The sequence below is a fragment of the Fundulus heteroclitus genome, chromosome 20, assembly GCF_011125445.2.
Source record: "Fundulus heteroclitus isolate FHET01 chromosome 20, MU-UCD_Fhet_4.1, whole genome shotgun sequence".
In the NCBI taxonomy this organism is placed as follows: domain Eukaryota; kingdom Metazoa; phylum Chordata; class Actinopteri; order Cyprinodontiformes; family Fundulidae; genus Fundulus; species Fundulus heteroclitus.
Genome location: NC_046380.1, coordinates 43,110,413 through 43,127,733, shown reverse-complemented (window position 1 = coordinate 43,127,733; position 17,321 = coordinate 43,110,413). Strand labels below are relative to the sequence as shown.

At 39.8% G+C, this 17,321-nt stretch overlaps 1 protein-coding gene across 2 annotated transcripts in view; it reads left to right on the top strand.

The window, feature by feature from the left end:
* Nucleotides 1–17,321, top strand: part of LOC105920400 (calcium-dependent secretion activator 1) — a 710,204-nt gene that overhangs the window by 264,341 nt on the left and 428,542 nt on the right. For both annotated transcript variants that reach the window (XM_036151653.1, XM_036151654.1), the window contains exons 10-11: nucleotides 9,643–9,751; nucleotides 14,537–14,749. In XM_036151653.1, the coding sequence (XP_036007546.1) occupies nucleotides 9,643–9,751; nucleotides 14,537–14,749 (322 nt within the window). The remainder of the gene's footprint in view (nucleotides 1–9,642; nucleotides 9,752–14,536; nucleotides 14,750–17,321) is intronic.

The window sequence follows — 17,321 nt, the reverse complement described above, 5'->3', positions numbered from 1 at the left end:
CCATCCATCCATCCATCCATCCATTTTACGTCATGCTTTATCCCTGTGGGGGTCGCGAGGGGTGCTGGTGCCTATCTCCGGCATTCAATGGCTGAGAGGCGGGGTACACTCTGGACAGGTCTTATAACATATAGGCTATATTTATATTTGAATATAAATATAGCCTATATTTATAGACTATATAAATATAGGCTATATTTATATTTTAAGTTGAAATGCAAATCTGGCATTATTTAAGTGAAGAAATGTGCCGTAGCCTCAATGGTGTTGGGGTGGGGGGCGGTGGGTGAAATTAGAGCTGATGTCTGAAAAATTGGATACAGTATACATTATTGCTTTCATTCTGTGTAGTTCTTTTATTACGGTCTACTGTTGTGTAAAAAGACCCTTCGCAGAGTTAGAGCAGCATATTTTTCATCATTAATTGAGGAGAGTAAAAATAATCCTAGATTTCTCTTCAGTACAGTTGCTAAACCCAGAGTCACAGCTCCGTTGATCCATCCATCCCCTTAGCTCTCATTACTAATGACTTTATGGGATTCTTGATAAATAAAATTGATTCCATTAAAAATAAAATAATTGGCATCCTCCCAAACATGATTACCTCGTCCTCAGTAAGTGAGGCAGTGTTGGAGCAATCTTTAGAACCTGCTCGGTGTTTGAACGGTTTAGAAGCAATAGAGCTTTCTGAGCTATCTAAAATTTTAGCTTCATCTAAACCTTTTACTTGTATGTTAGACCTAATCCCAACCAAGTTATTTAAGGAGGTATTCCCTTTGATCAAAACCCCTATTTTAGACATGATTAATCTATCCTTAGTAAATGGATATGTACCACAGGCTTTTAAAGTAGCTGTTATTAAACCTTTACTTAAGAAACCATCTCTTGATCAAGATGACTTCAGAAATTACAAACCTTTATCTAATCTTATTTTCCTATCTAAAATGCTTGAAAAAGTAGTTGCTAATCAACTATGTGAACATTTAATAATAACCTATTTGAAGAGTTTCAGTCAGGCTTCAGAGCTCATCATAGCACTGAAACAGCTCTGGTGAAGGCCACCAATGATATTCTCATGGCCTCATATAATGGACTTGTGTCTGTACTTGTCTTGTTAGATCTCAGTGCTGCATTTGACACAGTTGATCACAATATTCTCCAACAAAGACTTGAGCATACTGTAGGGATTAAGGGGAAAGCATTAAGCTAGTTTAAATCTTATCTGTCGGACAGATTCCAGTTTGTTCATGTTAATAATAAATCTTCTTCAAACTCTAAGGTCGCTTGTGGAGTACCACAGGGTTCAGTCCTTGGACCAATTCTCTATATATATCTTTCCGATTGGCAAAAGTATCAGACAACATGGGATTAATTTCCACTGTTATGCTGATTACACTCAGCTATATTTATCCATAAATTCTGATTATTTACTATCAGGAAGTCCACAAAATGCAGTTTGAAGTCTTCAGCTGATCCAAATGCTGCAGCAAGAGTTCTGATGAAAATCAACAAGAGGGATCATATTTCTCCAATTTTAGCTTCCCTTCATTGGCTTCCTGTTAAATCAAGAATATAATTTAAAATTCTCCTTCTCTAGTATAAAGCCCTTAATAACTAAGCTCCATCATATATCAGAGCTCTGATTACCCCGTATGTCCCTAACAAAGCACTTCGCTCTCAGACTGCAGGTCTGCTGGTGGTTCCTAGAGTCTCTAAAAGTAGAATGGGAGGCAGATCCTTCAGCTATCAGGCTCCTCTCCTGTGGAACCAACTCCCAGTTTTGGTTTGTGGTATGATACCCTGTCTACTTTTAAGACTAGGCTTAAAACCTTCCTTTTTCACAAAGCTTATAGTTAGAGTGGCTTAGGTTACCCTGATTTTTGTCTATAATTATGCTGCTATAGACTTAGGGTGCTGGAGGACATCATGGCCTATTTATCTCACTCAGCTAAGTTCTCCTACTGTTCTCCAATCTGCAATGCTTCTTGTCATTTCAGCTTTTAACTTTGTGTTCTCTGTCTTTTTTATTCTCTTCATACACTCAACAAAAATATAAACGCAACACGTCTGGTTTTGCTCACATTTTTAATGAGATGAACTCTAAGATCTAAAACTTTTTCCATCAAATATTGTTCACAAACCAGTCTAAATGGTAGGATAATGAGCACTTCTCCTTTGCTGAGGAAATCCATCCCACCTCACAGGTATGCAGTCATTTTTTTTCTTCATAGTAGGTACAACTGGTCTGGCATTCTGTTAGCTGTGACATCATCCAGGGAAGACAGATCACCCGCTATTACCATCTAATGTAGAACAGATTACTGGATCAATGTGTGCTTCTGTGCTTTTTTGTCTGTCTTGTTGTGTCTCTGCTTTGTCTGACCTCCAGTCAGTTGAGGCAGATGACCATTCACACTGAGCCTGGTTCTGTTGGAGGTTTTTCTCTCCCGTTAAAGGGGAGATTTTCTTTCCACTGTCGCTTCATGCTTGCTCAGTATGAGGGATTGCTGCAAAGCCATGGACAATGCAGACGACTCTCCCTGTGGGTCTACACTCCTTCAGGAGGAGTGAATGCTGCTTGTCAAGACGTGATGCAATGTACTGGGTTTCCTTAGATAGGACATTTTTTTGACCAATCTGTATAATCTGACATAGTCTGTATAATCTAATTGGATTTTGATTTTGCAAAGTGCCTTTCCATGAGATGACATGTTTCATGAATTGACGCTATATAAATAAAACTGAATCAAATTGAATTATTAATTCTGTGGGTCTTTGACTATGGAACACCATTAAACTCAACTATAACAGTGCAACAGTAACAGTCCTGACCACGTGACATTCAGCTGCCTCTGAAAGATTTTCTGCGACACCTACATTATTAAAAAGCTGCTGTAGGCATAAAAAAGTGCAGCTCAAAGAAATAGTTCAGAACCTCGAGCATCTCCTCGTTTAAGGAGTGATGCGTGGGCATAGAATATTAAGATAACTCACTGACAGCAGCAAAAAACAGTAACACTTGAAAATATATTAATCCAGAAATGATAAGACAGTTAATCATGGTCTGATCAGCCTCTCCCGACACAGATTTTTGTGGCATATTTGCACTCCAGCATATAGGCTCCTCCAGGAAAGGATACGCCTTTTCCAACACGTCCTTGTGCAGACCTCAGCTAAAAAGGAGGAAATACTCAGAGTATGCCCAAACAACTCTGCTTGGTAGCAGAGTTGTTTCACTAAGTAATTTATCATGATAATTTCACTCAGTGTAAAGGCTTCTCAGCTTTCTGAACTGGAAAAGCCGGAATTTACCCCAGACATTATTCTGAATATCCACTAACCCAACTTTCGGAAACCGGGCCGGAGTATGAGTAGAAAAAAATTCACCATGGTAACACGGAAGGAACAAAACAGCAAGATGCGCTTGCAGTTATTTAAAAAGGGAATTGTTAACAATCACCTTGTTATAACCAAACTATTTGACATCTACAACCAAACATTCAAAGGTAAAATGTGAAACAATTAAGTGTAAGTGTGTAAGCAAGCGAAAAACCCTTCTAACCTTTTTAGACAATTGAACAGGGAATTATAAAGCTTCACTTCGATTCCAGCATGTGATTAAGTGTCAACCAGCACAAGCATATTTTGGGAGATAATCATATAATTGGCTCAACTTGGAGTGTGTAAGCAGACATGGGACATAAATAGGGTATAGGTGATCACTGTAAAGAGGGGCAAGATGGAGGGAGAGGGAGAGCTAGGCTGTGTCAATAGAAACATGAGTATGGTTTAGCTTCTAGCTGCTAACTTCTAGCTAGCAGATAGCTTCCCAGAACAAAGGGTCATAAGACAGGAGACCATTCGCTCACAGGCCAGGGGCAAGACAGACAAAGTATTTGTAACCCCAAATGCCCTGGACTCAGTTTTGGGACTGTTTCAAAAACACAAACTCTGAAACAAAAACACATACACAATCATTGCATGAAAATGCAGCTCGTAATCTGAGGCAGCAGTTCAATACTTCAAATACACAGTCTTGGTTTAGGACCATCCTACTTCTACAACCTATGTTATCCTGTCCAAGCTAGAAAGAAAAATAACAAAATAAAACAAATTTACTTGTTGCTGTCTTATTCCATCTGTCTCCTCGGAACGCCTCAGGAATAAAGTTGGAAATCAGCTGGCTACACACAGCTGGATTTTAAAGCTTCACAGAGCTTCCTTATTCAAAGGAATTAGACGGGTGGTAGGAGAACTTGCCAGCCACTTTCTTAACCCCCCCCCCCCCCCCCCCCCCCCCCCGTGAGAATGTGCTCTCAGAAAGCAATGTCCAGGGACGTTACAGAGGGAAGAAGAACCCAGTTTGAAGTACAAGCCCTGCTTTTATATTGCGAGGCAGAAGCTAAGACTGCTGGACCATGTACACATCATAGGATGGCAGCTGCAATGCCTGCTGGGACATTGACTTACAAATATTTCTAGATCCAGTATTAGTATTTATCTATTTATCTACTTAAAAGGGGAAAACATGGAATAGTTTTTTGAGCCCTGTTCTGACTGTTTTAACTTTTTCAACAATTGCTCTCTTCAGGAAACTGTATATCTGTAGATTTGTAAATTTGAAAACCTTTCAACTACGCCACTCAAGGTGGCAGCATGTTGGAGTAGCTCTGATATGTCCATTATGATTTGTTCTTTTTTTTAAAAAAACTTTAATTCTTCTTTTTCTTGCTGAAATATTCCTTTTTGGAGAATTACTCCTTTTGGTATGAGATGCTCTGCACCTAGCAGGGTTTTACTGACCCTTTCCTACTTTAGGACATGTGTAATGATACCTAACTATAGCATCAAGATTTTTTTTAACCAAGAACAGCTGAATTATATCAAAAAAGCTCAGCTAATACATCAGCTGCAGCACAAAATCCCAGCAAAGTTGAAAAGGAGGTTTTATGTATACAGAGCAGGACCAAAAAGGAGAGAGAAGAAGGAAGATCAAACCATCACTCCCATCAGTCATATTGGCCAAATCTAGATATCCAAACAAATTGGATAAGCTTTAAACACTAACAATTACCTTTACTAGACAATTGGAAATGCACTATCATGTGTTTCATTGAGACATGGCTGCAGGATCAAATTCCCGACTCCAGCATCTCTTAGGGGTTTCAGGTCATACAAGCAGACGGAGATTTATATAATAGCTGCAAAAGAAAAGGAGATGGATGAGCAGTGCTCATGAACAACAGATTGTTGAATCAAAGACAGGTTATTGTGAAGTGCAAATGTCAGGGACATCAACACAATTCACAATATGTGAATCAGAAAGAGGTGTATCAGTGATAAACAACTAGCTGAGTACAGACAGCTTGTGGACCACTTTGTGGCAACAAATATCATATTTTCAATGTGAGCAAAATATTAGAAATTATTGCAGATTTAGGGAGAAACAGGAATATGTCAAACACTATTTCCAATATGGGAAAAGATGTGGAGTTGGTAGAGGTGTATAAATGCTTGGAAGACTGGAAGGAAGATGCAACAGTAAAGGTGTCTACAAGCAGGGACACAAAAGACTGGAGCAAGTTAAGTTCTTTAAAGGTTTGCAAAAAATCTTTAAGGGGCAATATCTTCTATAAGTCTGCTGTGGAACTGGCTATGGATAGGGATCATTTACCTGCGATTCACAATCTGCTGCACTTCTTCCACTCTCATCCTTAGTTTTTTGTTATATACCCATAAAATACCTTATGATTCTTCTTTCGTGTTCTCTTATCGTTTCTTTCCTGAGCACCAGACTTCTAAAAACCAGACATTCTGATGTACTTGAGCAGCTTAATGAGCTTCAAAACTCGTCTTATTGGCCAAAACATTTTTGGGGTGGGGTGGGGTGGAGCTCTTCTCCCCGGTTTAATAAGTACCACATATATACAAATATGGATAAAAAGGTTTTATAAACTCAAATGTAACATTGTTTTAAACAAATAATAGCATATTGAAAAATTATACTTGCCTATAACGTAATGATCAGAACCCCAACTCTTTCCTGTGCCCGGTACAGCTGTCCCCCCCAACCCCCCACGCCGACCTCCACGTGGGCAGGTGTGGCCATCAACATCTACAATTCTTTGCTAAAACTTTTAAAATATGTGTTTCATCAACATTTACTTTCCCTTTGGAATTTATAAGGTAATTTTGAATGTAATTGATTCTTAGCAGGTCCAGCTGAATAGCCATGGCCCTCTTTGCTGCTTCTCTAATAAATCCTTGTCTTTTATGCCAGTGCAGAAAGATGACCATGTGTTGATACATTTGCAATACTAAATTTATATTTGCAGGTGCTGAACTAAACAGTGTAATTATACTCCATTTTGTGTCGGTGTACCACATAAAATTGCAATATATATATATATATATATATATATATATATATATATATATATATATATATACTTGCTTTGTGGTTATTTAGAGCACAACATGCATATACTTTCAAGACCCTGTACTTTATTTTGAGTATTTTTCTTGAATTGATAAAAACTGCATAAACTAATTATTCCCAAGGTTTAGACTGGGCAGGACAAGAGGGCATTTTGAAAGAAACAGGATGGATTGATTATTAGAACAAATCCGTATTTCAAGGAACCATTGCACCTCTTCCACTACCTGAGTTAGAGCAAAGCAGGGGCTCTCAAACTCAAATCATATTAGTAAAATTAGCTTTGCAAAGTCTTTACTGTTTTCATTAAAAACCTTGGACTGCTGATTTCCACTTTCAAACCTCCAAAGCTTTCATTAGCACTGCACATGGCTGGCCCTACCCCATATTTGTCAAAAAAAAAAAAAAAAAAAAAATCTGTAATAACCTCATACAAAAGTGCCAACTTGTTACCTCCACCACCCTACCTTGTAACAACACATTCACACGTTTATTATTTTTCACACTGTAAGAAACACATGTTTTCTGTATCATTCAAATGTGAAAGTGTGTTGTAAAATAATTACTATTGCAATGTTTTATTACATTGTAAGGCAGTTTTATGAATGGAATGTAAATAGTTAGAATTAGATAAAAATCTAAATGTTTTTATCATGGCTACTAAATCTAAGGTTTTTAACTGCAATTACGTTCCTATGCTAACATTTTGTTCGGACAAAGACAAATTCACAGCTTTTTTGCTGATTGTGGATCAATCAGGAAGAACAAATATGATTTTCTTAGACCGTTATTTTTTTTCCAGATCACATTTAGCTGATATCACTCAAATAGCAGCATGAATATAATATAATAGCTTGAATGTCATCATTTGTTAGCATCGGACGAACATATAGATGGCTCACTGAACGGTGTGCGTGTATGTGTGTATATATATATATATATATATATATATATATATATATATATATATATATATATATATATATATATATTGTCATGATGCAGCCTGAAGGCTGCATTCTGAACACTTCCTCAACTCCTTCCTCAGTGCTGCCCTGATTGGGAACACCTGACAGGACTGCAATCATCTTGGACTCGCTCCACCTGCTCTCACCACTATAAAGACTCACCTTCAGTTTGTCCTAGTTGCTGATTCGTCTCAGTCTCCTGAACACCATGCCTGTCTCGTTCGTGCTCGTCTCCTGGTTCTGTTCCTGTCTGCTCCGGTCTGTTCTCGCCTGCCAGTTTCCTGTACCCCTGCAACCTCCGTCTGGTAAATGACTTTGGCTTCATCATCCACTACCTGCTGTCTCAATAAACCTTTGGAAACCAGCTCTGTGTGTGTGTGCTGTGTCCGGGTTCATCCAAGACAAAATCTTGAAAGAACGAATCGGCCAAAGGATGAACCCGGTCACACACAGAGCTTGGTACGGGAGCTGGCCGGATTCTGGATTCGCCTTCGCTTCAGCCCCAGATCTCCGTGGGTGCCTTCGCTTCTGGTTCGTCTCGCCGGGATCGTAGTCCACGATGCCCCGCCTCTTGGTTCGTCTCGCCTGGGTCGCTATGTTGCGATGCCTCGCCTCTGGTTCGTCTCGCCGGGATCGTAGTCCACGATGCCCCGCCTCTTGGTTCGTCTCGCCTGGGTCGCTGTGATGCGACGCCTCACCTCTTGGTTCATCTCGCCTGGGTCGCTGTGATGCGACGCCTCGCCGCTGGATTCGTCTCGCCTGGGTCGCTGTGTTGCCACGTTCACCTCTGGTTCGTCTGGTTCCGGCACTCTCAAAGGTTCCGGCGCTCTCAAGGTTTCTGCGCTTTCAGAGGATCCTGCGCTCATTGGTTCCGACGCCTTCCCCGCGTCCTCTTGGTTCCTGCGCCGACAAGGGATCCTGCACTCCTGAGTATCTGCGCCCGTGAGGTTCCTGCGCCCGTAAGGTTCCAGGCTTTTTGTTTTGTTTTTTTCCACCGTCCGGATACCCCCTTCCACCCGCCCAGTCGAGGAGGTTATGGGTCGTCTGGAAGCCGACCTTGAGGGGGGGGTACTGTCATGATGCAGCCTGAAGGCTGCATTCTGAACACTTCCTCGACTCCTTCCTCAGTGCAGCCCTGATTGAGAACACCTGACAGGACTGCAATCATCTTGGACTCGCTCCACCTGCTGTCACCACTATAAAGACTCACCTTCAGTTTGTCCTAGTTGCTGATTCGTCTCAGTCTCCTGAACACCATGCCTGTCTCGTTCGTGCTCGTCTCCTGGTTCTGTTCCTGTCTGCTCCGGTCTGTTCTCGCCTGCCAGTTTCCTGTACCCCTGCAACCTCCATCTGGTAAATGACTTTGGCTTCATCATCCACTACCTGCTGTCTCAATAAACCTTTGGAAACCAGCTCTGTGTGTGTGTGTGCTGTGTCCGGGTTCATCCAAGACTAAATCATGATAGATATATATATATATATATATATATATATATATACATATATACACCTGAAATATTGTGGCTGTTGTTGCTGCAGCTGTCCAAGTATGTATAACATTGTATAGTCCACTTTCAGAAGTGCCAGAGGGCGTTCCTTTTCCAAAACAAGAAATAAACACATGAATGCCAGATAATATGGATATTGGATAATATGGATTATATGCTACCTTCTTAAAGGTAATGGTTCTACTGGTAAAAATGCATGCATATGTTGATAATTTAATGTAAAAAAAAAACCAAACTGCCTCAAAGGAGATTTCGCCATGGTAACACATGGTGACAATAAAAAATTCTTGATACTTTCCGTTTTAAATACACATCTAAAATGTAAAGTACAGAAATAAACATATGAAAGAAAGGTAATGTGGACTTAATGATATTGCTTTTAGAGAAAACATTTCATATTTGTATTGCTACCACAAATTTGAGTGAGTCCATTTTCTTGTGTAAAACAGTCATTATGTAAAATGGGTATATTATGACAATTGATTTTCAGAAAGTTGTTTTATTAAAATAAATAACAGTGACTAGGCTGTGTTGTTTGTCCTTTGCTTTCAATATATTTTTATCTGATTATTAGAATACACTAGAATATCGTCAAGATGTGACGGCATTATTTTCATCATTATAGTTGAGACATCTTCTTAGGGAATAGCCTAGATAGTTTCTTGTTGAATTGTATCCCTTTTCAGATTAACCATTAGGAAAACTATTTCTCTCTCTTTGATTGGTACAGGTGAGCCAGTACACTTTTGCAATGTGCAGCTACAGAGAGAAGAAGGCTGAGCCGGTGGAGCTTCTCCAGCTTGATGGCTATACTGTGGATTACACCGACCCTCAGCCAGGTAAAAAAAAAAACATATCACTCAAAAACACATTGTATCAGGTTGTATCGAGAGCCATATACATGGTTGCCTAAAGAGCCAATTGCTGACTTCCAACCGAAGTCAGTTTAAGCAAGTTTAAACAGGACCTCTCTAGGGTCCCATTATCAGCTGATCCAAAGTAAGTAAATTTGAAGAAAGATTAAATTAGTTAACTTTTTGTTTTTCTCTTCAGAAAATTAATTAAATATATGCTGGAGAGATTCTGAAATACCAAAAAAAGGTAAAAAAAACCCCCAAAACAACTAGACTTTTTTCTGAAGTTTGAAGATGTTTTGCTTCATTAAAGTCCTTGTTAGAAGTTACAAATCATATGCTATCTTCAGTTTAAAAAAAAAACCCAGAAATTCCCTAACGTCATTTAGCTAAACATAATATAAGAAAAATATTAGGCTAATATTCACTTTGAGAATCTCTGTGCTGGTGAAGATTCTCTGTCATCCAGGTCATGGTCATTCCAAAAAAAGTTAAAAAATAAAAGAGTTTTTTCCAAAGTTTGAAGACGTTTCGCTTCCCATCCAGAAAGCTTTCACAATTCAAAATGTCTGGAGTAGCGTGGAGTTCCAAGCGTTAAAGTACAGTCCGGGAGACCTTTTTGGAAGGGTGGCCCTTATACTGGTCCAGAGGACGCTGGAACGGATGGAGGAGCTTCCAGAGTCAGGTCGGTGGCAGTGTTTCACCTAACATTCAACAAGGGCAGCGTCTCGCCCTGCCAACAAAATTGCCCGCCACCCCAAGAAGGTGGATGGGTGTATGCAGTAAATTATTATACGTCTGTGCATGTTCACGGTTAATTTTATTAAAAATAATTAGCCTTTCTAAATAGCGCCAGATCACATCCTGAGCTATTTCTGTCTCCAGGCTTCCACATGACATACAGTGGTCTGCAAAAGTTTGGGCAACCTTGTTAATTTCAATGATTTTCCTTCATAAATCATTGGTTCTTAGGATAAAAAAAATCAGTTAAATATATCATATAGGAGACAAACACAGTGATATTTGAGAAGTGAAACAAAGTTTATACCATTTACAGGAAGTGTGCAATAATTGTTTGAACAAAATTAGGCATGTGCATAAATTTGGGCACTGTTGCCATTTTACTGATTTCAAAATCTTTAGAACCAATTATTGGAACTCAAAATTGGATTGGGAAGCTCAGTGACCCTTGACCTACATACACAGGTGAACCCACTTATGAGAGAGTATTTAAGGGGGGGCAATTGTAAGTTTCCCTCCTCTGTGAATCTTCTCTGAAGAGTAGCGACATGGGAGTCTCAAAAGAACTGTCACATGAACTGAAAACAAAGATTGTTCACCATCATGAATTAGGGGAAGGATACTGAAAGCTGTCTAACAGATATCAGTTGTCTGTTTCGACAGTTAGGAACATAGTCAGGAAATGGAAGACCACAGGCACAGTTCAAGTTAAGGCTCGAAGTGGCAGACCAAGGAAAATCACGGATAAACAGAAGCGAAGAATGGTTAGAACAGTCAAAGTCAACCCTCAGGCCAGCACCAAAGACATACAACATGATCTTGCTGCAGATGGAGTCATTGTGCATCGTACAACTATTGCGCGCACTTTACACAAGGAGCTGCTGTACGCAAGAGTGATGCGGAGGAAGCCTTTTCTCCGCCCACATCACAAACAAAGCCGCTTGAGGTATGCTAAAGCACATTTGGACAAGCCGGCTTCCTTTTGGAATAAGGTGCTGTGGACTGATGAGACTAAAATTGAGTTATTTGGACATAACAAGGGGCGTCATGCATGGAGGAAAAACAACACAGCATTCCTAGAAAAACACCTGCTGCCTACAGTAAAATTTGGTGGTGGTTCCATCCTGCTGTGGGCCTGTGTGGCCAGTGCAGGGACTGGGAATCTTGTTACAGTTGAGGGACGCATGGATTACACCAAATATCAGCAGATTCTGGAGACCAATGTCCAGGAATCAGTGACAAGGCTGAAGCTGCGCCGGGGCTGGATCTTTCAACAGGACAATGACCCTAAACACTGCTCAAAATCTACTAAGGCATTCATGCAGAGGAACAAGTACAACGTTCTGGAATGGCCATCTCAGTCCCCAGACCTGAATATTATTGAAAATCTGTGGTGTGACTTAAAGAGAGCTGTCCATGCTCGGAAACCATCAAACCTGAATGAATTAGAGGTGTTTTGTAAAGAGGAATGGTCCAAAATACCTCCAACCAGAATCCAGACTCTCATAGGAAGCTATAGGAAGCGTTTAGAAGCTGTTATTTCTGCAAAAGGGGGATCTACTAAATATTGAGTTATTTTTTTTGATTGTGGTTCCCAAATTTATGCACATGCCTAATTTTGTTTAAACAATTATTACACACTTCCTGTAAATGGAATAAACTTTGTTTCACTTCTCAAATATCACTGTGTTTGTCTCCTATATGATATATTTAACTGATTTTTTTTATCCTAAGAACCAATGATTTATGAAGGAAAATCATTGAAATTAACAAGGTTGCCCAAACTTTTGCAGACCACTGTAAGTCCACGCGGACAAGTACGTGCAGAGCTCAATTTTTTGAGCGCGTTCATGATGTCACTATAAACTGCTTAGCGGGAAGAAGTCCCCAACGCGGCTGCAGCTTGCAAGCTCCTGCAGCCTCTGCACCATGGACTGATGGGTGTGCGGTGGGTGCTGCTGTGGGAAATATAGGAGTTTGTCACAAGCAATAGCTCATAAGTGCACTCAACATTGAAGTTTAAAATGTCCGTGTAGAATCTGCGTGGAGCCCAGTACAACCCAGTGTGCAGCCGCCTTTAATGTTTCTCCTAAGGTTTGCGTCTTTGCATTCTCTCTGGAGCTCTGTTTACAATAATCAGTCAGACTCTTTATAGAGTAATATTGTAAAAAAAAAAAGTCTTATCAATAAAATTCTGTTATAAATATTTGTGTCTATGTATCTAAGTGTGCTTGAATTCTGACAAGCTCTGTAGGCTAAATCCTCTTGGGGCGCCTTGATGTTGGGGCCGGCCCAACCTTTGTTTAAATGATGAACATCTGAAATTGTAGTGCACATGCTCAACACACTCTCAGTAGACAGCTGTGGGGTAAAAATACTCCGGCCCCAAGCTCTGATCGTCCAATCAAAATACTGGAAATGCACACGTTACGTTTACGTCCTGGTGGAAAGTGTGCAACAATCTAGTGTTGGTTGTCCTTGCTAGCTCACTGAAGGATTGCGGTGGATCTTTTCTGTTCAATAAATTACCATTATTAATAAACCTTTATTTGTAATTTTATGTATACAAATGTAATCATATTTAGCTTATATAAAATTGCATTTCTAATGTGTTGGTTTATGCCAATGTATCTGTTTCATTTAAAACTGGTCAAAATCAGGTTGTATGCATCACAAAAAAATTGTTGCTGCTAATGGCTTGTTTTTGTGCCCCACTTAACTCATCATGCCAGTTAAGTAAAGTCGTCGCTCATTTACTTTCAGCACAGAGTAACCTGTGTTTGCACGCAGGTAGACTCACACTCCCACTGGGTGAGAGAGCATTCAGAGTCACAACTTATTTTTACCTGCATTTGGAAATATTTCTGCGTTTTGTAAATGGGTCCAGTTTGTGAGGATGGCTACACTAAAAAGTCCCATAGAGTCGGGAGCACTGAATGTCTCCTAGCTGTGAAGATGTTGGTGGAGTATTTTCTGATGGGTGAACATGGGGCGTTCAGTAAAGAGAAATGCTTAAATGACCGAGTAATTATCCCCGACATAATCAGTGTCGCTTGTGTTAAGTGCGGGTTCCAACGGGAAAAATGCATCCTTTTTCTGTTGTGTTACAACAGAAAAAGGACGCATTTATTTATTTCACATGATTACGTCAATATACTGAGAACGTTTGCCTCATACAAATATGAGAATGATAACGTCTGGTTAAACTTGATTATTATAAGCATTAATGCTCAGTGCAGCACATTCTCAACAAGTAAATGCCTCCATGGTTTTTCAAAATACCATTTGCTTTGGTTGTCACACATCATCAAAAGGCTGTCTGATGGAAACAAAAATCCACCTTCCTGAGTCCATCCCTGAAAACAGATGGCTGCTTTGTTCTTGAAAACCGCATTTTTGTTGCTAGATAGGCCCCATGAATGGATCAAAAACATATCCCAAATGTAGTAAAATTTTAATTTATTAAAGTTACGCTCAAACTTTTTTCTGGTGATTCCAAAACCAGGCATCACCGGGTGCCAAAAGATCCCAAAAGGTTCAAGTTAAACTCCATCTCTTCTAGCAGCAGTGGGGAAGGCTCTTCAAAGTTTATAACGGCAGGTTTTTCAATTTTCCTTTTTTTGTTGCCAATAATTTTGGTTTACTAAAGAATTTATGTTTTAAAGAAGCTGTTATACCTCCGTTATTCTGGAGACAACCATGTCCTGTGTTATATGTTAAATGGCATTCTTTAATCTGTAAAATCCCTTCTAATTCAAACACACTTCATTTAAATGAATACATACAATATTATAATATCTTATATTATAATATTGATATAATATCGATATAATATCGATATAATATTGCGTGTTTATTCAGCTTTATATTATGAAAATCCGTAAATCATACTTAGTTTTTGCAGTGTTCAAACAGTGTGTTTTAATACGGGGTACCACTGTCACACCCAAATTTCCCCATTGCAGGACCATAATGGAATTTTTGTTCTGCAATCTTAAAGCACTCACCAACCTTCTGTCCATTTTTCAGGTCTGGAAGGTGGCCGGACATTCTTTAATGCTGTAAAAGAGGGGGACACTGTGATATTTGCCAGTGATGATGAGCAGGATCGCATCTTATGGGTGCAGGCCATGTACAGGGCTACTGGTCAGTCACACAAGCCAGTGCCCCCCACCCAGGTCCAGAAGCTTAATTCCAGGGGGGGCACTGCACCACAGCTTGATGCACCCATATCTCAGTTCTGTAAGTTTTTTTGGTTGTTCAACATTTATACCTATCATGCATATAATACCAAAATATACAACAATCGTTAAACAAGTTTTGTTAAACCAGTTGATTTTTTTTTTCTTTTTTTTTGCTGTAAGCTTTATGAGCCATCATGACTTGTGTCCCATTCAGTCTTTTGCTGTGCTGCCATCCTGTAAGCTGCAGCTAATTTTTTTTCCCCTGAGGTTTTAGCTTCGAAAACTCTTTGTTGGACTGCTGACAGAGTGCTGATGGCTTTGCTTGTCTCTTTAGGAATCTTTCCTCTTTTTGTTACAGTGTAACCCTCCTGTCTTGTAGCTAGATTTAACTATATTTAGATTTAATTTAATTTAGATTTAAATCTAAGTGATTTCCTCCCTTTTCTTAACCTGGCAAGGCAAATTGATAATGTATAGCACTGTACATTCTGCACATTATCTATCTGGGTCTGGTCCCATTGAAACCACTTGGGCAAAAGAGGGACATTCACCTGAACCTTCCAAGCTGATAGGGCAAAGCAGCATTTAGTACCTGCCTATCAAAGGCTGGTTTTAGCCAATCACAGTATCAAATAAAAATGTTGTAAGCAGCAGGTCCCATGAGAAATCACATATTACAAAGGTCAAGGCACTTCTTGCTGTTCATTTTTCAAAGATAAAATTAGGGATTCTGACAAAACAGACGGATAGCAGCAGCTATACATGAATCCTCCTGCACTTCCATGTTTATTTTGGTTTGGCTGTGGGCTAAGTAGGTCTTGCTTTCATCACAGCTTTATGTCCCGCTTTAAACCAGTATTCTGCAATGTAATAACGGTTGAGGCAGGAGTTGGACAATGTGGATTCTAATGTGTTTGTGAACAAACAAATACCTCAAGAATTCAGCTTGCAGACAAGGTTACCATTTTCATTCTCTATGCCTCTTTTAATGTCTAACACTCCACCTTTAACTCTGTATAACTATTGTGTTACATACAGTTTATAGGACACATTTATTCTCAGTCAAAGTAAAGAAATGCTTTATTTGGCAGTGCTCTAATCTCTTTATTAGTACTTGTTTGTGCTATGTGATTAAGGATGAAACGCACCAAACTTTCCAATCTGTCTGATGTGATGGAAAATCGAATCGTAACAACCAAGGTAGACTCCTGCTCTATTATGGTCAGACCTATTTTAATGGGAAATTCACGAGTCAGACAATAAGTAAGACACTTTGGCAAAGGAAAACTTGTCCGTTTTGGGGGAAATACAAAGTAAAATCTCCAAACCGAACGGAGAATCCTCTCCAGGTATCCCTGGGAAGGACCCTTATAGGTCACACAGAAAAACACACAGCTCAATAAATAATCAGTTCAACATTTAAATAAACTGTGTTCTTACCCAAAGTAAGAGCAGACAAGAAAATAAAACAGCGACCTTCTTTCAGCTTGTTCGAGCACCAACTGCAGTTTTACCTTAACTGACCAGTTTGTTTATGCTGGTGAAACCTCCGGACTTTGCAGTACATAGTCTCGCAGGAATACTCAATCACGCAAGTCTAGTGGTCCATAGAGGGAGACTCTAGCAGTTGGTGAGGGAAAAAATCTCTAAGGATGTGAACATCGAGTCGGATGGGTTGGTGTGTTTCAGCCTTTAGTGTGATCAAACATTCCCGGACATGTCCACTTTTAATGTTCTGTCTAGAGCATCCAGGCGGGATTCATAAATTAATGAAAATCTCTGGTTTTACACAGGATTAATAGGCATATACTTCATAAATGGAATGTTAAAGCTTTTTGCGTGACATCGCCCCAGGGCTGCAGCCTGGTGGGTGGTTCTTCTACCCTAAAATTGCAAACAATGGAGCAATGCTGGTAGTGCTGCTGCTAGCTACCGTTTACAACATGTCAAAGCAGGAGTATAGCCTTAAAGAAGTTACAAATCAAGTCAAGTTTATTTGTATAGCACATTACAGCAGCAGGGAGGTTCAAAGTGCTTTATATCATGAAAACATAAAAACATCATAAACAAATCAATGATGTTGTGAGACCAGTAAAAAAACTTAAATTGTATCAAGTGAAAAGATCAACGCACTATGCAATATGTTGGTCAATGTTCCAGTTATTATGGGCCGAAAGCAACTCTAAACAGGTGGGTTTTCAATCTTGATATAAATTAACTTGGTTGTACTGAATGTGTTTCTGCTGATTTCCAGTTTTCTGGAAGTTTGTTTCAGATTTGTGGAGCATAGGAATTTAATGTGCAGCCCAGCCCACAGTTGGCGCAGCAAATGGGCTGCACAGCGGTGCAGTGGGTAGCACTGTACAGTAGGAGTTTGCCTGTTCTCCCTGTGTATGCATGGGTTCTCTCTGGGTACTCTGGCTTCCTCCCACAGTCCAAAAACATGACTGTTAGGTTAATTGGCTTCTCTAAATTGTCCTTAAGTGTGAGTGTGTGCATGAATGGTTGTTTGTCCTGTATATCTCTGTGTTGCCCTGCGACAGACTGGCGACCTGTCCAGAGTGTAATCTGGACTCTGGAGATAGGCACCAGTAACCCCTGCGACCCCATGAGGGATTAAGTGGGTCAGA